This window comes from Chanos chanos, chromosome 16 (genome assembly GCF_902362185.1).
Source record: "Chanos chanos chromosome 16, fChaCha1.1, whole genome shotgun sequence".
NCBI lineage: Eukaryota > Metazoa > Chordata > Actinopteri > Gonorynchiformes > Chanidae > Chanos > Chanos chanos.
In genome coordinates, this window is record NC_044510.1 from 10,279,347 (window position 1) to 10,301,692 (window position 22,346).

The 22,346-nt window shown below is 42.5% G+C and overlaps 1 protein-coding gene across 1 annotated transcript in view; it reads left to right on the forward strand.

The window, feature by feature from the left end:
• Nucleotides 1-21,535, forward strand: part of wnk4b (WNK lysine deficient protein kinase 4b) — a 47,801-nt gene extending 26,266 nt beyond the window's left edge. The window contains exons 5-21 of the mRNA XM_030793465.1: nucleotides 6,416-6,504; nucleotides 7,404-7,623; nucleotides 8,540-8,954; nucleotides 9,878-10,065; nucleotides 10,629-10,702; nucleotides 11,989-12,121; nucleotides 12,633-12,749; nucleotides 14,103-14,273; nucleotides 15,543-15,597; nucleotides 15,886-16,014; nucleotides 16,994-17,627; nucleotides 17,676-17,928; nucleotides 18,667-18,760; nucleotides 19,212-19,683; nucleotides 19,899-20,104; nucleotides 20,569-20,663; nucleotides 21,428-21,535. Of these exons, the coding sequence (XP_030649325.1) occupies nucleotides 6,416-6,504; nucleotides 7,404-7,623; nucleotides 8,540-8,954; nucleotides 9,878-10,065; nucleotides 10,629-10,702; nucleotides 11,989-12,121; nucleotides 12,633-12,749; nucleotides 14,103-14,273; nucleotides 15,543-15,597; nucleotides 15,886-16,014; nucleotides 16,994-17,627; nucleotides 17,676-17,928; nucleotides 18,667-18,760; nucleotides 19,212-19,683; nucleotides 19,899-20,104; nucleotides 20,569-20,663; nucleotides 21,428-21,430 (3,348 nt within the window). The 3' untranslated portion in view covers nucleotides 21,431-21,535. The remainder of the gene's footprint in view (nucleotides 1-6,415; nucleotides 6,505-7,403; nucleotides 7,624-8,539; nucleotides 8,955-9,877; nucleotides 10,066-10,628; nucleotides 10,703-11,988; nucleotides 12,122-12,632; nucleotides 12,750-14,102; nucleotides 14,274-15,542; nucleotides 15,598-15,885; nucleotides 16,015-16,993; nucleotides 17,628-17,675; nucleotides 17,929-18,666; nucleotides 18,761-19,211; nucleotides 19,684-19,898; nucleotides 20,105-20,568; nucleotides 20,664-21,427) is intronic.
• Nucleotides 21,536-22,346: the final 811 nt, after the last annotated feature.

Below are 22,346 nucleotides of genomic sequence, written 5' to 3' on the forward strand. Positions count from 1 at the left end.
CTCCAGTTTGACAATGTGTTGTGACTTTTTGTTGCATTTACCTTAACACCCTTTATCAAAGATCAAAGAGTTGATCTTATGAATATCTGAAGAGATATCAGTATGCTCCTTTGAAGCCATCACTTCACCCAGTGTTGAACCTCCCCGGTTCCTCCAAGCACAGTAACATCTCTGTCCGCATTGGTTCGCGATGGAGTGTGGTTGCCATAGCAACACAGCTTCTTCTTCTTCTTCCTCTCTCTCTCTCTCTCTCTCTCTCTCTCTCTCTCTTTCTCTCTCTCTCTCTCTATCTGTTCTCAGTTTTGTCACTCTGAGTGTAAACGGAAATCACGTCGGCCGGCTCAAAGTCACCTTGGAGATATTAAATTGTGCCTGAGACCGAAATGGACCTTACCTGAGGAGATTTTTAAGCTTCTCGAAGCTGCAAGACAAAGAATTCTCTGAACTCTGCATTCTAGGAACCACAGTTTCCTGGTGCCACAGGACAGCTCTACGTGAGCTCTGTGTGATTTTTTTTTTTCTTTTTTAACGCAATGGTGGGATTAATGGGGTTGTTGGCAAAACCATTTTCAACACACATCAATCCAAAATCAGTTTTTTTTTTTTTTTTTTTAAAGACACCTTTTTGGCCTGTGTGAATGAGTACGGCAGACTTGAGCACGCATTAATCTACTTGCATATTAAAATCACTCAAGGTTAAGCAGTCAAGCTACAGCACGCTCTGCAAAGTGTCATTGTGTCACACTGTCGGTGAAAGTAAATACGTTATCTCAGAAGTACTTCTGTACAAACTCCATCCAGCTGCAAGCATATGAGTGCTGAATCTGGTGTCGTTATGTAGAAACGAATGCTGTCCTAATTTTGCATTCTTGTGATACTCAAACTATTTAATATTCGTCACATTTAACTTAGCGCCTGCTTTTAAAAATGTCTCGACCGTCGAACGTTGTTGTTAAAGTAAACTTTCTTTAAAGCGAACCAGAATTGATTATCAAGAGGAAATACTTTGTACCGTGCTGCTTGCGTCATGACATTCGCTCTAATTAGCTTTGCCGCATTTCAGATCCAGCCCCGCTTTCTCGGGTCCGCAAACTAGCTCTTCCATTGTCATGGGGATGGATTTGATTCCCTGGGGGAGGGGGGAGGGGGGAGGGGGCGTGCGTGTGGGGGCGTTCGGGAACAAGCATCCCCACGCCACTCCACCATGTGCTCGGTGGGCGAGAGATTGTACAACTCCACCGCACATTAGCGAGTCTATAATTAGCCGGAGGAGCCAGCGTGTGATGCTGAAGACTGCCTGTTTCTGCCCATTCGCAGACGCACAGATGTGAATCGTAGGCCTTTGGAGTACAGCAAAGGGGGGCCAGGGGGCCAGGAGGATGGGGGGGGGGGGGGTGTTCCGGTGTAGTAATTGCTAACACATATGCATTCTAGCTCGCACTGGTCTTCTGTGTCTGTGTGTGTGGGTGTGTTTTAGTGAGAGAGATGTGCATGACTTAGAGAGATGTCCTGTTTGGATAGGTGTTGACGTCTGCGCACGTATGCATGCATGTGTGCGTGAGTTTGTGTGTGTGTGTGTGTGTGTGTGTGTGAGAGAGAGAGAGGGAGAGAGAGAGAGAGAGAGAATGAGCGTGCTTCAGTTAAAAGGCATGACAGTTTAGATGCACATATGGAGAGATGAGCAGAGACACACAGAGGGGAAATTAATGTCATTATGACTAGGCCTGTCTGGTGCTCTGGAGCCAGTGGTCTCACACACTGATATGTAACAGATGGATCTGTTCCATCTATGTCATACACTGCTTATGTTAGACAAACACACACATAGTCCCACTGCTCCTGTTCCTCATGTAAAACTCTGTCTAAATATTATGCTGTTACTGTCAGCGAGGGTTTTCCTTACCCATTCGGAAAACTTAGTCCCACCAGTGATGACCTGTAGGATTAGTTCCGGAACTCAATATCACTTGTTCGTGCCATGATAGCAAACGCGCTCTTTTGTGCTCAGGGTCTTTCTTTTTTTTATGGCCTTTGACAACTTTTACTGCATAAAGAGAAATGAATATGGCAACCACGGCGATGATATTAGCATCCAGTGTCTGGAATTCCTTTAATTCCCTTCATCTCTGGTTGATTGTACTCTAAAGCTTCTCTCAAACCTGAATCAGTATTGTCAGTAAACGAAATGAAGTAAACAACACGCCCCATGTCAAGTGCCTGCTACTGTAAACCCCACCCCTAAATATCCCTCACCCAATAGAAATATAGGACACATGTCAAATATAGCAATACGGTAAAGGAGTCAGTGTAGATCGTGTAGATGTAGAACATTCTACAGACTACATGGAATACATGTGTAAGCACAAAACAGTTACATGTATGTACTGTAGCATTTTCCTGTAAATGATAATCTGCTCTACTTCACAGATAATGCATGTTCTCTAACCAATGTACTGGCAGTATATGTCTTTAAAGGGGGCCCTTTTTGTTCTTAATTCATATCTTTAACACTAATAGTACAATGAAACGGAATATCCAATGCTCATAATAGGAGACATAAAGTAGGCCTCAGGAGAGCTGTCTAGAGGATACTGGCATGGACCAACAGGAAAGCACGTCAAACGCAGACACTAATTACATAAGGTTCAGTCTTCTAAACTAGACGGTACTACCTCCTCGTTAGCCACCAAAAACATTTGGTTGCTTTCGTAATGGTTTTGGGACATCTCTAACACATGGATGAGATGAAAGCAGCGGGTTTCAGGCCACTGTCCAAAAAGGCCTCCGATTTAAGACATTTAGCTCACAGACACAGGAAGCTGGCCCTGTCTTTTGTGCTGTAATTAAATGCTTTCAGTGTGCTTATTGAATTAGCTCAATTGTAAACAATATGATTAATTTTGATTAAACAAAGAGCCCCAAATAATGGCCTCCAGAATGCCAAACATAAGGTGACTTGCGTAAGATAAACCTTCTATAGAGAGAAGTGGTTCTGACACTCTTCCTGTTTGATGCTTTTGTGGATTAGAAAATTATACTCAAGCTAAATCAGATTTTGTGTGCGCCCCATAGCGCGTTATGAATAAAAAAAGACCACTGAAATTACGACACGAGGAGATACACAGATATGCCATGCCCATATATAGGTATGCCTTGTATAGCTGTGTTGCCAAGGAGACCAAATCCAGCTGTACATGCACATTTCATTGTCTCAGTCATCTTACTGTCCACCTGTCTGCAGACCATCTCTCATCCCGGCTTCCGCATTACAGTATTCAGGCTTCCGCATCATATTGTCCTCATAGCCATTCTTTTTTCCTTTTCTTTTCTTTCTTTCCTTCTTTCTTTCTTTCTTTCTTTCTTTCTTTCTTTCTTTCTTTCTGTCTTCTTTTTTTTTTTGAATTCTGTAAAGATTACTTCAACAGTTGCGAGGAAAACAAAGGCTGGTTCTTCTCCATCGCCTTGGGACGTAGACTAATACTGCCCAGACTGTTGATTGCAAGTCCATTGATTTGGTCCCTCGTTGGCTCCATGAGCAAGTTTGGAGCTGGTGGGAGTCTGGCTCCCAACTTCAAAGGCTTTGAGGGTCCATTCGCAAATGATGTTAGGTGCTGATGTCACAGCTCAACAAAGAAGACCAGACAAAGCATCCTTTGTCTTGCCTAAAACAAACCCCCCCCCTTTAAAAACCTCCTTTTTTCCCTCGGACGAGAACCGGTCAGAGCGTCCAGCGTTGGCGAAGGCCGGGTTTTTAGGATCGAGCAGGTTTAGTCACATTTTCCTTTCAAAATGAATGTCCTGTTTGTACCAACGTACCCCCACTGTCAGTTTCCATTCAGGACCACTTGATCAGGTAACAGTACGGCAGACTGGTTACATAAAGAACTTCAACACTTGTTTTTCCCAGTAGCTCAGGAACATTCAGGCAACTTCGATGTTCATGAAAAAATAATTCCGTCGCCTTTCAGTACAAAGTGTCTAATCCATTATAAAATTTAACAGTGAAGTGTTTGGCACTAGCTACATGCTAGAACTTCCAGAACTTTCCGTGTAATCACAACCCCACCTCCCCCTAAATATTTTTCAACGTATTGAAACCACTTCGGTTTATGATGTGATGTATTTTGAAACGAACATCGGTTGTGTCGCCGGCGAGTTCCTTTTAGTTTAAGGATCTCATCTGTCAACACCTTGTCCAGCCAGGCACTGGCAAGTGGTTTGTGTTTGACGTGGAGAAACCTGGCCAGTGCTTTGGCTTCTCATTAGCAAGACACCTCGCGGTTTCCGCTTCATAAATTTTTACAGCTCGGGGTTTAGGTGACCTCATATTTCCGCTTGGAAATTCAAGACCTTGGGTTTTTTTTATTCTTGAGTGATTCCAATGAGAGAGCTGAACTGTGAAACAGGCTGCTGGGTTTTCAGGATGGGGTTCTTATCTTGTAAATGAAATATTCATGATCTCTATGCTTTCGGCAGTGGGTGTATATTTGACACATTGTGTATTTTGCTCTATTATCCTTTTATATTTCAAATAAGAGACTAGTTTTTCTCTTTTTTCTTCTCTCTCTGTCTCTCTCTCTCTGTGTATGTGTGTGTGTGTGTGTGTGTGTGTGTGTTACAAGGTGGTGAGTTAGTTAAGTATACCCTCCCAAACCATGTATTATGGTCAGCTAAAGAAATGAATCCATTCCATTTCAACAAGAAGTTCGTTTATTAAGAGAGGAATACATTTATTTAAAAAAAAAAAGTCTCATCCACCACAGAGCGCAAAACCTGGAATCCATCTGACCGATCTGTTACCCCAAGCATATCTGAATTTGACTGTGGCTACTCACCACAGAAGGAAAAAAAAAAAAAAAAGTTACGTAACCCATTGAACTGAGACAGGCGTACTTGCAGAGAAACATCCAGAGCAGACTCGGCCCTCTGCGGCCTGCACTCGCGTCAGGGTGCATTGTGTCTTGTTTGTGTTAATAAAAACGCCTCATTACCTAGCACTCACACAGGATGTTTCGTGTATTGTACCCGTTCTGTTCGCAGTCGTCTGAGTCATCGGTGATGGTGGAGAAGGACAGACGGTCCTTCCTTTTCGGATGCACATGCCAGGGCGAAAGGGAGAGCTAACCGTGAATAAAAAATATGAATTTGTTGTTCGTGGTTGTCTTGTCTATGATATCAAGTGTGAGCATGTTTGTGTGGGAAACCTTTTTATCGCAAGAAGTAAAGACAGGTTTTAAGAAACGTCTGCGAGGAAAATTACATTACACTATGACAAATGTCTGATGAGAGGCATGTGTCAGTTTAATCTTACTTTTATACCATATATTTATGGTATGAACAGAGTTAAATAAAACCTGCTTATCTGTCTGTCTGTCTGTCTGTCTGTCTGTCTGTCTGTCTATCTATCTATCTATCTATCTATCTATCTATCTATCTATCTATCTATCTATCTATCTATCTATCTATCTACCTACCTGCCTACCTACCTATCCATTACTTTTAAACACTCAATAGTTAAATCACAAAGTCGGTATAAATAGCTGATTGGATGTCACATGTGCTGCTAATTTTAGCACTAAAAAAAGTTAATTAATGCAACCTTGGCAGCAGCTGCTTGGAAATTGAATGATCCCACTGAAATCAGTTTATCTACAGTACATGCTGATACCATGTGAAGCTGGTATAGCCACAATGACTGTGCATAACGCAGCATCAAATTCTGCAATAAAACTTTAACAATATGCAGATAAAACAATACAGATAGAACACAAGCAGCACACAGTTCATGCTTTGCTCGATCAGGTGGCCCACTTTCATGGCAGAGTGCAACGGACAGGATTTAGGAGTTGAGTAGAGAACGGAGCCAAGAGGACTTCTGCCTTACTGGCCTTTGAGCCCAAGCGGTCTGTCCCACATTCACTGATCTGTCGCCGCATGAGCTCATAAACCACTTAACGGGCAAGCAGCTCTCCAGAGCCGTCCTCTCCACAATAAACCTAAAGATAGTCAAGCAGTTGGTCAAGCGAGCGTGTTTGTCTGTGTGTGTGTGTGTGTGTGTGTGTGTGGTCATATAACATTTTGTATTGGCACCATTGTTGTAAAGACTATCAGTGACATTTTTTTTTTTTTTCACTTGGCAAAACCTAATTTTGTCCTTTAAGGCTTTGCCTTGGAGGCGAGCTAGTTATTGCTATCACTCACCTCACGTTTAAAACTAATATTATGAAATGGTATTTATAAGAATTATCAAATAAATTATGAAATTCTGATAACAGGGACATCATTTTTGAACGGACACAAACTGTTTACATTTAAACTTCCGTGCCAGATTGTCTTTGCATGCCTCTCTGCTTCCTCTCCCTCTCTGCATGTCACTGTGATTGACACCTGTGATATTTCTGACTTTTTCTCACAGGGCATGAAGCCAGATAGCTTCTTCAAAGTAAAAGTCCCCGAACTGAGGGAGATCATTGAAGGATGCATCCGCATGAACAAAGATGAAAGGTAATCCAGATGTCTTTTTTCTTTCTTTCTTTCTTTCTTTCTTTCTTTCATTCATTTTTACGTTGTTGTTATTGTAAGGCTTTTAAATGTCAATAAAGATGTCTACACACCCTGCTGTGGAAAAGCATTAAACAAAAAGTGATGACAGGTCGGGTGTGTGTGTGTGGGTGTGGGTGTGGCTTGTGGAGTGTGGGGTTATACGACTGTATCTTTGTATGTGCCAACATTCAGCGTTGTGGTTAAACACCAGCCTAGCCAGTTTTTCTACGTTTCACAGTATCAACAATATACACATTCCGATCATTTTATAACTGAAAAATAGGAATCGGTCACAGCTGACCTGTTGTCCTTCAGCCAGACTGACTGGATGATGCATTGAGTTAAAAATAGCAACAACATCAAACAGTCCTCACGTGAACACTCTTTCGTTGCCATGTTACACACTAGCAGAATATTCACCCAGCTTCATTCACCACTTGTGTTCAGATTGTGCCTTCTGATTGCCACACCAATGAAATGGTGTCAGTAGATTTATCTATTTATCTATTTCTCAATGAGACGATTCACCAGCCCAAACACCTAAACCAGTAAAACAGATGACCCCAATTTTTTTGAATTCAGAAATAATAACAGTTTTTCATTTCTGAAGTAACAATTCTATTTATGCATGTATGTGCATGTATATGTTTGTATGTATCTATTTATTTGTCTGTCCGACTGATTATCCATCTGTTTATACATTTATTCATGAGTGTCAATGACATTCACCAAAAAAAAAAAAAAAAAGAAAAGAAAAAAATCAGTTACTAAAATATCTGTTAGCTGATTCTGCCTTCTGCATTTATTCATGCACGCGGTGTGGAACCCGTCGGCTAATTCTCGGCTCAAACTGTCACCAGGTACACTATTCAGGATCTGCTGGAGCACCCGTTCTTCCAGGAGAACAACGGCGTCCACGTCGAGCTGGCCGAGGAGGACGACATGGTGAAATCCGAACTGAAGCTCTGGCTTCGCATGGACGACACCAAGAAGCTGCACGGGAAGTACAAGGACAACAACGCCATTGAATTTCTCTTCGAGCTCTACAAAGACGTGCCAGAGGAAGTGGCTCAGGAGATGGTGAGGGTGCCCCCCCTCCTCCCCCAGAGCGTAATCCCCCCCCCCCCCCCCCCCCCTGTGTTTTGCGACGTTCGCCTCTTTTTTTGTTTGTTTTTTTCGCTTTTTCAGGACTGGATTCCATTAGTCAGTCACAGGTGTAGCATTAGTGGGAATACTTCATTTGTGTTGTTGCAGAGAACAGCAATAAATAAATGGCTGTAAATGAAGAGCGCCAGCTTCTGTATTCTGACATTAGATGAAGGACTGAAACATGCCTGCAGTGTTTGATGTTCAAACCATAAAAAAGCGCTATACGGTTTATCATATGCGTAAACACTTGAACGATTCGGGAACATTCAGACTCATTAAAGCTCATTGAAGATCTCAAAATCAAGTTTTAAGAACACTACAAAACCAATGTGTCTTTATACATTCCATGGCCGATTAGATCTTTGTTTTTGTCAAGTTTGCATTACTTCAAATGAGCATATCCATTTGAGGCTGGTACATGTTATGAGACAATTTTTCGGGCAAACGGCAAATTACAAACATTGGATTGTCTAATGTCTGCTTATCACAAATGTTCCCAAGTTGGACAAAGTTTTGTTGAGAGTTACACGGTGTTACAAAGCGTTCTTTGTACATGGTACTTTCAGAAGAACTTTGGTCATGGAAAAAGTACACTGCCTAAGAAGTTTCTGCTGAGGTCAAGATAAGAGGATATGACGTACACTCTCCTTCTCCGACTTTCGTCCTCTGTCTTTCCTTCACTTCCCCTCTCCCTCCGTTTATTTTAATCTCCTCTTTGTTCTCTCTTACCTCTGTCCTCAAGCAGTTTTAAGGGTAGAGTGTAGTGCTGATTTGGTAAGTCACTGCAGAAATAAATGAACATCACAAGGCAGGGAGCCACATATAAAAAGCTCTTTTCGCCCTCTAGGTGGTGCTGGGGTTCGTCTGTGAGGCTGACTACAAGTTGGTGGCCAAGGCCATCCGCGACCGCGTGACCTCCATCAAGCGGCAACGCGAGAAACTCCGCCGGCAGGCCGAGGAGGCGCAGAGGAGACGCCAGGAGGAGGTGATCGAGGAGGAGCCGGAGCCAGAGCAGGCCCCCGAGTCCGAGCACCCCGTCTCCGTCCCTGCACAAAATCCAGCCCTGAAGTCCTCGGAGACACCCGCGTCCACCCCGGCACAAACGCCACCAACCGTCACCGTGTCTGGACCAGCTCCATCGCCAGCCGTTGGCTCGATGGACTCGGGCATCAATGCCAGCTTCACTACCGAGCCAGAGGAACCAGAAACAGACCAGCAACTGCACTACAACATTCGTCACGCCAGCTATTCCTCAGCCACCTGTGAGTGTGTAGCTATGCTATGTTTTAATCACCTGCACACAATATATAACCACCATTGGATTCAAAGCAACTGGCTACCACCTCCACTGACTCATTAGATTAATAGCTAGAGTGCTTGTGTCTTGTCCAAAAGTTCTTAGAGTTTTGGTCCCGGTTTTGTCCCTGTATGCAGCCCAGCTGTTCAGTTCATAAGCTACAGTCACAGGGCTGGAAGTAATAACAAAAATGTATAGTTAAGGATTTCTACAGAAATACATTGCATTATAATGAAGGAATTTTAAATCCAATATATTAACACGAACGATGTCACTGTTGACAGCTATACTTTTAAATGTTGAACCTCAGGTCATAGTTTTCCCATATGGTTTTTAAAACCCCACAATAGCAATCAAAGCCTTTATGAAGGTGTTGTAACTGTAGACTTCATGACTGATCTCAATTGATGCATTCATCACCTACTCAAAGTATGTGGCGTTTGTATCTCATTTAGCCTCCACAAGCATCAAGCACAAACAAATTTATTGAACTGTGTAAACTTACTGAGTGCACACGTAATGGTCATGGACACACCAGGTCGTCTTCTCCCATTTAAGTTTAGATTTGTTTGTCTTAGTAAATTTGAAACTGGTGGTGGAGGGACCAGCAGTAACCAGCGGATTGATAGACAATAGCTGGAGCATTGCCCTGGGAAGACCTCCTCATCTGACAGGGCTTTGTCTAAAGTGGCTTGATCCCACGTGGTCGTTCCAGGCAGACATCCTGCGTGCGTTTGTTGTGGTTACCTCAGATCACCTCTAATCCTTTTAGACGTCTCTGTTCACTTTTTTACGTTAGCCTCAAACCACTGCTAACGGCAAACCGCTCTCCTCGGTGTGTGTGTGTGTGTGTGTGTGTGTGTTTGACCTCGGGTCGCCAAACGGCAGCTGACTGCGAGACAGATGGATACCTGAGCTCCTCTGGGCTCCAGGAGCCCTCTGAAGGACCTCTCCCAAGCCAAAACCCTGCCCCTGCCGCCCCACCACCACCAATGGAAACGTCTCATGCGGATGTCCCGCCCGTCGAAGCTCCTCCCATCCAGGATGCACCAATACCAGCCCTTCGCTTCCCCTCGGTGGGTAGCCAGTGTGAGGTGAGGTATTTAAAACAGCTGACAAGATCAGGGGGGATAAGAACAGATCCTTCATTAAGGCTGATTTTCCGAACCTGCAGTGAAATGTTTTTAATTGAAGAAACGTCAATGTGTTCATTACTGCTACATCTACACTACGCTATTTTAATTGATGCAAAGTTTATAAATAAACCCACTATTTATGAATTTTAAATAATAGGTAATAATTTTAGTTCACCCTAAAAAAAAAAAAATCATAAACAAGTTTTAATTTCCTATGTGCCACAGATGTCCTCTGGCGAAGTGAGTTTTAAGACTTGTTTGCTAAAACTCAGACGGTAACTCAAGACTAGTTTACAGTTGCTTCACTCAGGTTAATTCACACATTTTTTCAGACTTAGAGTCTGTCGATGTTAGCACAGGTCTAGGGTCAGGAAGGCAGGTTTTCTCTCAAAGAGGTCTTTTTGATTTTCCATCGAGTGAACCGTCTTCTCTCGACTGTCACTGACCGCCAGGAATGTTGGCTCCTCGTTCCTTCACTGACTCCCCGATTTCTCCCTCTGCAGAGTATCGCCGTATCTCACAACACTGAACGCGTCCAGTCAGGATCAGCCAGTGGGTTCTCCTCACCTGTCGACAGGTAACCCATCGTAACCTAACATGCTATGAATTCCGATAAACAACAACGACACAACAGAGATCGCCCCCAGCATGGTCAGCCCAACAACCTAATATGACCAAAAACAGCAAACCCCAGTATGGGATATTTAACATATTAGATGAATTAACAATTTTTTTTTCGTATCGTAGATAAGATTGATGGAAAGAAATGGTGAATGTCAAGTATTTGCTTATGTCCTCCGTTGTTACGTCATTTCTCCAAAGTGAGATCCACCTTAGTTGAGTTTGGAGGCTATTTAAACAAACTCCCCCTTTGGTTCATTGTCTCTGCGTATCTGTTTGAAGGCAGTTTCAACACATTTCCACTCCAGTCAACAAAAACATGTCTAGGGGGGAGGAGTGTGTTTGTGTGTGTGTATTTGTTTGAAGTGTAGATGGTTTTTCTCTCTAGTCCATTAAACATGTCTGGGAGCAAAGTGTCTGTGTGTGTGTGTGTGTGTGTGTGTGTGTGTGTGTGAGGGTGTATGTATGTGTATTTTTCTTTGTGAATTCACTGTCCCATGAAAAACGGGGGCATGTTTGACGTCATCATTAATAAAACATGAATGGGTCAGCGGCTTCCTTAAGGACTGGTCCACTCTGACGAATGCAACGTGTTTTTCAACTGTACATACAGACACACTCACACACACACACACACACACACATTTATTTTTGGCTGTCATTACATTTTATCAGACACCACACTCAGGGTGAGGTGGGGTTTTATGTCCATTAAGACACATAAGATGGAGGGCACTGAGGAGAAATTAAAATCACCAAATTTTCTCTGTCTTAACTGAAACCTTTCAAAATAACTTGGGCAAATTCAAATTGGGCAAGGTAGTACTATGGGCTCTGTTCTGGATGATCTATGTATATTGCGAAAAGACCCCGGTGACTGAATTTGAACATACACAGAGACTGTATGTCTTCAGTCCATTGAAACATCAGAATTCCATAGTTTACCACATTTGTGTGTTGTTTATCCTACTTAATGAAATCACTTTTTAATTAAGTTGCCTTAATAGGAAAATGACAGATTCGTTACTCATACTGATCTCTCATTATAATGATACGTGTGGAACTTGGTTGGACTTTGGGTGCTAGGGTTTTTGTAATACAAACACATACAAAGACACATTGATACAAATGTATTATCCCTACAGTACACCCTAAATTTAATCAAAATGTAATCTCAGGCTTTTCTAAGGAATTTATTGTGATCATGTATTACAGGTCACGTGACTTATTTTCTCTCAACAGCTATGCCTCTGATGTGACGTCTGGTTTGAGTGACGGATACGAAGGCCTATCGGAGAAGAGCGTTAGGGGCCCTAAGCGTACAGGAAACAAGCTGCTCAAGAGGAGGACCCGCTCACGCCTGCGCATCACAGCGGTACGAAAACCATAATCGTCAGTTCACCACACCAAGCATCAAAATATGTAATATACACACCTCTCTCTCTCTCTCTCTCTCTCTCTCCCTCCCTATCATTTCTGTATTGGTCAATCTCAAATCAGCTCTTAAGAACCCATCTCCTCCGTATTTTCATGACTACTTGTTCTTATTATGTCATTTTGTATGACTTGGCAGAACAGGACACATATGGAATGGCTGAGAGCTCTCAAGCCATCTTGTATTGTTTTTAAATCATAATTTTTCAACCCCTTCGGACTTGAATTTTGACCAAGATCAGTTATATATTGTCATGTAATTTTTCAAGAGGTAATTTCTGGTTTTTGGGGGAGTGGCTGCTTCGAGCATAATTACACACTCGCATGAACACACACACTCACCCACACACACACATTCACCCACAACCACACACACACATACACACACAAACACAAAACACAAATGCAGGCACACACGCATGTGCGCACACACTAATTCTGTCCATGTACAGCTTTCAGACAAAGTGGACCGGGTAGTGGAGTGCCAACTACAGACACACAACAGCAAAATGGTGACATTTAAATTCGACCTGGATGGAGACAATCCAGAGGATATCGCTGCAGTAATGGTGAGTTTTTTTTCCCTCACAACCATAATCCCACAGACCTTCAAAAAAATAAGGGGGCCGGGATACTTACTGTTTTTTCAAGTTAGCACTTAAATTGATTTTTCTTACCCGAGTAAGGCGGCGTACCTCATTTTGCTTAAAGAATTAATCATCGATTCAACTATTTCTAAATACATATTAATCATTTATTCAAAACTATTCTAGAGGTTGAATTCCCATTATTTAATTAACACTAAATGCTGTATTGTGCTATAAGTGGAAAAAAAAAAAACAAACAAAAAAAACATGCAGTTAGGCACCAAATAATCCCAAAGAGGACAGAAGTCAAGACCTTCCTGATGCCATGAACTGTCGAGCACGTTAGAAGAAACTTAGTATGCGGTGAAGGGTGTTGAAGCTTGGCTTACGTGTTTGGGTTTCCTATAATCTCTTGAGCTTGTCAACTCAGCAGCCTCACAGCCACCAGCTGTCATTAGTGGAAAACAAACCGGTGCCTGGCTAGCCTCACACGCTAGCTGCAAAAAAACAAAAACAAAAATGAAACAAAACAAAAAAAACTTTAAACTCTTGTACCGGAGTGAAAGTAGTACAAACTGACATTTACGGTACAATAAACAGAGACAAATTCTCCAGTGCAGCGTGTTCCTGATTTCCCGTTCAATAAAATTTTCGGCTTTTTTTTTTCTTTTTTTTTTACAGTTTTGAAGTGGGTTTTACTGTGAGAGGCTAAAACACAGACTGTGCGTGACTGCATGTTTGGAAAAATGCGTCGGCAGATCCGCTTCGGTCTCAATTTAGAGCGCGTTGTTTTTCTTAAACATGTAGGGTGTTCCGTCGATGTATGTGTGTCCTTTGTGTGACTGCTTTATATCAGGTTGACATCCATAAACAGGTTTACACATGAGTTTGTGTCCACATATACAGTTAGCTATGGATTCGTTTCATTAACTGTTCTAGGGAATTATGTATTCACTTGAAAGGAAGCTTTCATGTCTCACATGACCTTCGGGGTAATGTTTGAATGTGAGAAATGAAGTGTGATTGAAAGTACAGAACCGTTAAGAAGTTAATGGATATGTGGATGAGTTTTTGAAATGTTAATTACTTTCAATTTCAGTGTAATGAAAACATAAGTCTCCTTATCAAAATACTGCACACAAAGAATTTTTAATAACACTTTTAATGTTAATAATGCTTAAATCCTCCCCAAAAAATAACTACAAAAAAAATAAATAAATAAAAAAATCTGTGAATCGTTGCATTCAACAGAAATCCTATCCCTGTCAAGGTTGAGAGAAACAGACCGTGACTTATTTGAGCATCATCTGTCTTCTCCAACCCACCTCCATCCAGGTCCATAATGAGTTCATCCTGCCATCGGAAGAGGAGGGCTTCATCCACCGCATGAGAGACATCATCAGGAGAGCGGAGACGCTGATGAGGAAGGAGCCGCTGGGTCTGACCCAGGGAAACGCGTCGCGCCTGCCTTACCTGAGCGGAGCAGGCACCCTGTCAGCCTCGCAGGTCGGTGCTGCGGAAAACCAGGGCTCCGCAAACAACGCTCCACGATATCACTGTTAACGCTGAAGAGAATATAGCAGGAAATAATTATGCCATTGTTATGCCCACTTTGACTGGTGTAGGTCAACACAGAGAGCTTTTGAATAAGAAAAGGCCGTCCAGGAAGTGGCAATATATTCCGTGTGTGTGTGTGTGTGTGTGTGTGTGTGTGTGCATGCACGTGCGTGTGTGTGTGCGTGTGTGTGTGTGTGTGTGTTCATCAGTTGCACTGACTGACCTTCTCTGAATTCTGCTGAATCAAAATGAGCTGCCCTGTACTCCATACACAGCTCAACACTCTGAGAATCACAAATTGGTTCTTATACCTTAGAAGAACAGTGGCTGGAGTGTGACTAGCTAACTCTAAAAAGCGCTCAACCCCAAAACTGCCTCACAAAATTCACATGTTGTAGCTACATTCAGACAATGTATCTTAAGTGAACAGTCATTTCACAAACTGGCGGGATCCACCTAAATAATTTCACCTGCTGACTTGACAATAAAAATGTATTGATAACACGCTGGTGATTGGCAGTGTGCACCATCTCATGTCTTGTTATCATTTTCAGGGCAGCGATAATATCGTTATCAGTAAAGTCTTAAAACGAAGCATTGAGCACGAGTGCTCCAGTTTAAAAACGGCTTTTATCACCAGCGTTTACAGTGCTTAGAGTGGAGCTTTATGGCTTAAGGCTGAAGGGGTTTTTAGAGTTCAGGTTCTCCTACTGGCTTTTCATCTCTGTGACCACATTACTGAAGGCCGTTAAAGTAGATTAGACACTTCTCATCGCCAAAGATTACAGCCTTAGACAGAAATAGACAAGGAATAGCGCACAGGGCCTCAGCTGAATGTTTTAAATCATTCGGTTTGGTTTATGTTTGGGTGAGTCAGATGTATTATCTGGACCACAAACAGAAATTCAGAAAAAAAACAAAACAAAACAAAACAGAATATACTCTGACATTCTAGTTTGGAATTAAAGCAAAACATATTTGATTTTACTTAACTAAAAAAAGTGGTACGAATCATAATATATTCCCAGCAAAAGGAGTACAGTAACTTAGGATACATTCATGAAACATAACTTGAATTGCTGTTTTAATGTAATATCATAAACTGATAAACATACCGAAATTAACAATAAGATAATAATTCAACATTTAAAATGGACAGTATTCTTCTGTAGCCTGGTAGGAAAAATGACACGTTGGCACTTTGTCTCTGTCTTGCAGCCCAATCTGGCCACACAAGGGTTAGCCCGCACGCATTCCTCATCCTCCCTTCCAGGTAACTTCCCAATCACTTCTCTGGAGTTCAATTACTCAAATATCTCATTTACTTGGAAATGATTAATTTAATTTACCGCACACTATAAACTAGAGACATAACCACTGTCAGGTCATAGTATTTGCTTTGGGATATTGGATAATATTGGTTTTATTGGTTTTGACTAGTTTTTGCATGCACTCACTGGTTTTGTAACTGTGGCTCTCACACATGTTTGATATTACACAACACTTTCCACTGTGTCTGCTTGGGCGTGATTTGTGTGTGTACGTGTGTGTTTGTCTCCAGATTACACAGCTGCCAGCCTGGGTCAGGGGAACCACGGTTCTACCCCAGCACTCAATGCAGATTTCTACATCGACCCGGATGCAGTTCCGCCCGTGCGCCCTCTTCGCTCCCAGTCCTTTCACACGTCAGGTACTGAACAAGCCCATATCTGAACCTCCAGCCATCCGTCTATCTGTCCATGTGATAGATGAATGCACTGATGGTACTAATCCTTGACCTAGTGCCCAACTAACTCACTGACATGGGTCAATTGAGTAATCTAATCTCTTACTCCTGGCATGGAGAGTTGCAGTCCGGCGTCATATATTTGGAGCAGTTCGTGCCTTAAGCACATTCTCCTTACTTTTCCAGGAGCAATTTGATAGTAGTTTACAGCAAGTAGCAATTTCTTTGTTTTGTAAATAGATGAAACTTGACATAAATGACAACATGAATGTCTGTATTACACATCGTTATCATATTTTACAGAAGACACTAAAATAGGAGAAATATTCACAAATTTGGCACCAAACAGATAAAAATGCAATGCTCTGTATTATGCTGAAAACGAATCTATTTGTCTATCTAACTGTCTATTTATCTGTCTATCTAATGTGATAACGAGAGCAGTTTTCCGGCATGTTTCTTGTTGTTGTTGTCACTGTTACTGAGAGTGAACATTGGGTATGGAACTACCTGAAATTGTACTTTCGAGAGGACACTCCTTAAGACTGTATTTTGCCTTGTCCTTTTTTACAAGCCAATCACCAAGGAAACCACTCAGTCTTGTCAAAATGTGAATATGTTATAGGTATTGTCCCTGGAGACAAGAACTGTGGAAGTTATAACATCCCTAGCATAACATCTGGTACTTGTTTTTTGAACTAGTTCAGAAAATGATCTAAGATCTTAAAATCTGTAAAAGATCATTTTACTTCCAGCTCTCCGTCCTCAGTGAACTGCAGCGTATCAGTTTACTTTCAGTAGCATCTAAATCATGAATGAGCAGCAATTAAACAATTCCATCAAGTACAGTCCATTAGTGAATTCATGAGTCGACTTGTAAGAGAATGATCAGCGACATTGGTCTATAGCTCTAATTCATACATTTCTCTTCCCCATCTTTTAGGCTCTTCCCAGACTTACCACCCAACCACATCCAATTACCCACAGTTCTCCAACCCTGATGCTTTGCCTCTACTACTGCCAAACCAGGTTGCCGGACAGTACCCCAAACCACCCTATGTTCACAACCCTGCGTTCCCCTACCGCTACCCAGTCAACCAGCCCTCTCTGAAGCCTTCCCCCCTTGTTCGTGTTCCCAGTAACCCTAACTTCTCCACCTCTTCCCTAACCTCCGGAACTCAAGGGGGAGAGCTTGTGCCTCCGCCCGAAGCCGTTTCTCTGGCTGCCCCTACTGGTCCCCAACCTCCGCCACTACCCCAGCAGGCTGCGGGAATGTGGCCACCGGGTCAGCAGCCACTTCTGTCACTGGCCAACGTGCTTTCGCTGGCCATGAGCGTGGCTCAGTCCTTCATGCCCAACACCTCCATGCCTTCCAACCTGCCACAAGGGTTCCACCATCATGTGGCCACCCAAGGAGGTTTCCCAAGTGTGTACACCCCCCAGCAGCCGGGCCTTGGCAAGGGTGAGGCGGCCTACCAGCAGAGTGCCCAGATGGGTCAGTACATGGACATGTACCAGTATTCTGACACCCATCCCCCAATGCAACCCGGTACCGGCCTTGACCCACAGGAAGGAAAGTACATGCCTGCCTGGCCTTTGAACACAAGCACGCCAGTGGGATCGAGGGCAAACGTAGCACCTCGCACAGGAGGGCCTACAGGGCACAAAGAGGGAGCAGGAATGGGTCCCACAGACGCCAGGCAACCCGTCTCCACCAGCAGTCCCAACCCGATTCATGGTTCCCAAACGAATCTCCAGGCAGAGAGTCACTCAATCCCAAAGGAGCCGCCCCAGATGGACAGCGCATCCTCAACCTCCACCTCCTCCTCCATCACCAGTTCCCCAACATCCTCTGCCTCCCACAGCCCTCAGAACACTGTAAGTAACTTCAACTACAACCAGCATCTCAGCCAGGGAGATAAAAGGGAATAAGTAAAAAGAAACAATGCAAAGGCAACTTGCACTGAAGTGAGTTTCAGACCTAAACTCTAACTAGATCATTAGTGTCAGCAAAAACAGCTGCTCAATGTCAAACATTAAGTCAAAAAGAGATGACTGTGTACAGGGGAATCCCGTTCAAGGGAAGGTTCAGAACAATCTAGAAAAATCAACGAGTGAATAAAAAGGACAAAAGACAGTGAAACTGAACAGGTGACTATGTTCCACACCTGACACCTCAGATTTATGTGTGGTCTGGTTATGCTCCACAACTCTTGTCAAGCTCCCCAGTTACTTTCCTGTCATGACTTAGTGACAGTGGATTTACATCAACAAGAAAATGCTGGAATTTACCAGCAGGGAGAGAAGGAAGCATATAACTGACTTTATATTGTGACTCTGACAAATGTTGTGTATTTCTCATGTGCTCCATCTGGGGAAAAAAAAAAATTGGTTGATTTTATTTCAGTAGATGTCACTCACCTGCGCGGAGCTACTTTGAACTTTCAACGTCTTTGGTCTTAGTCTGGAAAACATCAGCAAACACACACACACACACACACACACACACTTCAGTGAGTGTTGTCTTGTATTACAAATGTCAAAACTGGGGCAAAAGTGCTGAAGTCAAAGGTATGATTTTATTTTATCTTTTCTCTTTCTTCTCTTCCAACAAAGGTGTTTTCACCCACACCTGGAGACTCCTGTTCTCTGATTGTGCCTGAGGCACTGACTAACTCTGCCAAGGGCCGACTGTCTCCCATCTCTGAAGGTGAGTTCCTTGATTATTCCACACATTGTAGACTTGTGTTAGTTTTCTTCTGCTTGTGATAACTGAAGCTTTTCCTTGTCACAAAGAGTTTATTTTAAATAACACAACCAGAATATTTTGCAATTTCATTTAGAGTTCTGAGCTCTCAAAAGACAGAGACACATGAAAGAATAGGATAGACTGACATCTAGTGGTAGGATGGGGCACAACAGGGCAGCTGCTGTCAGAAATAATGTTTTCCAAATGTGACTGTCTTCAAATGGTATTTTAGATGGTACTGGTATTTTCTTCTCCTTTTTGAAACCTATAACTAATGACTCTTGTGGTGTATGTGGTATTTTTTTTATTGTGTCCGTTTAATAGCAGTTTTAGGGTTAAGCTAATTTTGGATTTCTCTCATCTCTCTCTCTCTCCCTCTCCTCTCTCTTTCTCTCTCTCTCTCTTTCTCCAGAGAATAAACCCACACGTACCGTGGGCCGATTCCAGGTCACTCCGAGCCAAGAGATCCCCTCATCTCCGTCTAAACCAGCCCGTCCCCAGACGCCTCCCCCACCAACGCGTAACAGCCCGCCCCCTGCCCGTCACAGCCACTCAGAAAGCAGCACAGAGGACGTGGGCGAATCAGAAGCCAGCTTGAGCACTCTCACCTTGTCACCCCCAAACAAGCCATTCAACGGGCCCCCGCACGAATTGCACAGGGACGGTGAGCATGAGGACGGAGAGCTGGAAGAGGAGGAGGGAGAGAGAAGGGGAAGGAGAATAAGCGTTAGCCTGTGGGATGCCTCTCTCAGCAGCCCTCAGTTCAGTAACGGCTTGACCCAGCCTTGGATGACTTACAATCGCAGCACCTCGTACGTGAGCAGCGATGAAACGGAGAGCGAGGACGAGGAGATGCTTGAGGAGCTGAAGGAGCTAAGGAGGAGGTAACTGTTAAAAACAAAAAACAAACAGTTCTGGAGGAACTCTTCATAGATTTTTTAGATAAGAGAAAGATCCAGTATTAAAGTAAACTGAACAGTTAACTGACTCCATGTAAAGAGGAAGTTCTGTTATGAAAATTCATTTATATGTGAAATTAACATTTCAAAAGCTTGTAATAAATCATCGTCACATTCGTTCACATATCCCTCTTTCCCAGGCATCTGTCTGAGGTGCAGAGCCTGCAGGCGGCTCAAAAGCGAGAGATCGAGGAGCTGTACGAGAGGATGGGTAAAGTCCCGCCCCCAGGAATCGTGTCCCCGGCGGCAATGCTGTCCAGTCGCCAGCGACGGTTGTCCAAGAGCGGCGGCTATCCACCATCTCGCCGGAACAGCCTGCAGAGACTGGACATACTGCCCCCTACGGGTATGAAAACACCACTTTTATTTTTTTCAGCTAAATACTGTATTATATATTTGGCCAAGATCCAACTTCAGTTCCTTTGGAAAAGTACAAATCAAGTAATTTTTTTTCCAAGTCCTCCATTCATTTTTAGATGATTTCATTGAGACTCTGGCCTCTGGATGAGAAAACAAATAATTTCACTATCAATCATTCTCAAGGTGCATTTTGATTAAATTCTGATTGAGTTTATTTTAATTGACTTTTACATAACACAACTTAATTGAAATTCTTGTTTCCTTGAAAACAGTGCTTGTTACTTGTAAAGTAGTCTGACATTTAGGCCAAGAAAATTAGATTACACAGTTAATATATTTTGTCGTAAAACTTCCCTGGGCAGTTAGAATTGAGGCATTATGACCTTAAACTTTACATGTTACTTTTCAGTGAACCCTCCAAGCCTAACATCTGTGTAAAACCCCTCACAGGAATTATGCGCAAGAACTCGGTCAGTGGCAGCAGCAGTGGGTCTCAGGAGAGGACCACCAAGGGCGTGACCTTCGCCACTGACTACAACAGAATGGTGAGTGTTACAACGGTTAGGTCTCATTCGGATCATGTCTCCATGTACTCTCGCCTCAAAACAAAGCACAGAATGTGAAAAAGAAGAAGAAGAAGGAGGAGAAGAGGAAAAAGACTAAACTTTGTTTATGCCGTAGCTTTTTATGCCAAAATGTAGTGGTAACCATAGTGTAAAGAAAATAAAAAATATAAAGCATATAAAAATTAAACAAAAAAAAACCCAAAGCCAAAACCAGGATATAAACATAATAACATTCAATTTGAATAAAAAAGCCTAGAATGTTTTGAGCTGCTTTTTCCATAACTTATATAATATATCGTAAGGTGTTCGCTCCAGATTTGAGGCACATGAAAGGTGAAAACTGCTTCACCACTTCTTTAATGCTTTACTCTCTCGCTCCTTTCAACAAATCTCCGTGGAGACTTCAGACACTCTGGCAAATATGAGGCTGCAAGCTCCTTTAAGAAATAATAACTTAATAAATTAAAATAAATAAGAACTTGATAAATTCAGAAGCAGAATATAAACATCACTCTGAAAAGATGAAGGGCTGGAGATCATCTTAAAGAGCGTCTTCATGTTGTTTAAACTTCAGATCGAAATGTCAGTTTATTCTGTCAGACAGGCATATTACTGTACAACTGGGTGTATAATTTTGACATATATAGATGTCTGTTGAATACACTGTACACTGTATACACGTAAGTAGTGATATAGTTTGTGCTTCCTTTTTTTTTTTGCTTTTTCGTTTTTTCTCCTTCTAGTGAGCCACTCTTGTCTTATGTCCAACGCTGTTCTGAATGACAGTTTTCCAAATGGCAACTGCAAGCAAGTAACACCGAGGCAGAGTTTCCTGTTATAGATGTATGGAGGAGGGGGGGGGGGGGGGGTGTCTGTTATTGGGATTTTATGTATTAATCCATTATACTCAAAAGTGTGCCCTGACATGGATCGTTTGTGTCCGTTGTAAAAAGCCTAAGAATGTCTTTCTGTATATTTATCTGCTTCAGGGCGGGATTCTGTCCACAGAGAGCGCTACTGCCATAGACAACACAGTGTCTGGTCTGAATTACCTTTGCTTTTTCTAAGCATCTGCCTGCCAGACAAATTCTGTGGAATAAGTTTCTAAAAAAACACTGAATTAAGACCAGCTTCCTGTCCATAGTAATATTAGCTCTCTGAGCAGGGAATAAAATGGTCAGATTGCTCACAGATATGCATAAAGCAACTAAGCTCAGTTACAACATATGCCAATCTAACAGTCTGCTCACAGAGCCCCCTGGTGGTCTGAAGGGGCAAGTGCAGCTCATTTCCTTATGGCTGCCAACACTGCACATTTACCAACCTTTTGTGAGTTTTCCAAAATCATCTTAGCACTACAAGCATCAGAACATAACACTCTTTTAGACAAGTCATGTTTTCATCATAAATGATCCTATCCATCTCCTGCCATGTTAAACAAAGATTGCAATCCAGTTCATTGTGGTCTACTATATGTCCTTATTAGGAAAACCCAGCTTTCACTACCAGTTAGAAACATAACCTGTTTTAGCAGTTGATTTATTCACTATGGACTGGTACATTTAGGATCATATATTGCGACATCTAATGAGAATATAGATTGTTGAAATATACAGAAACTTTAGTGATATTGAAAGCAGAGGTTTACCCCCCCAAATCAGT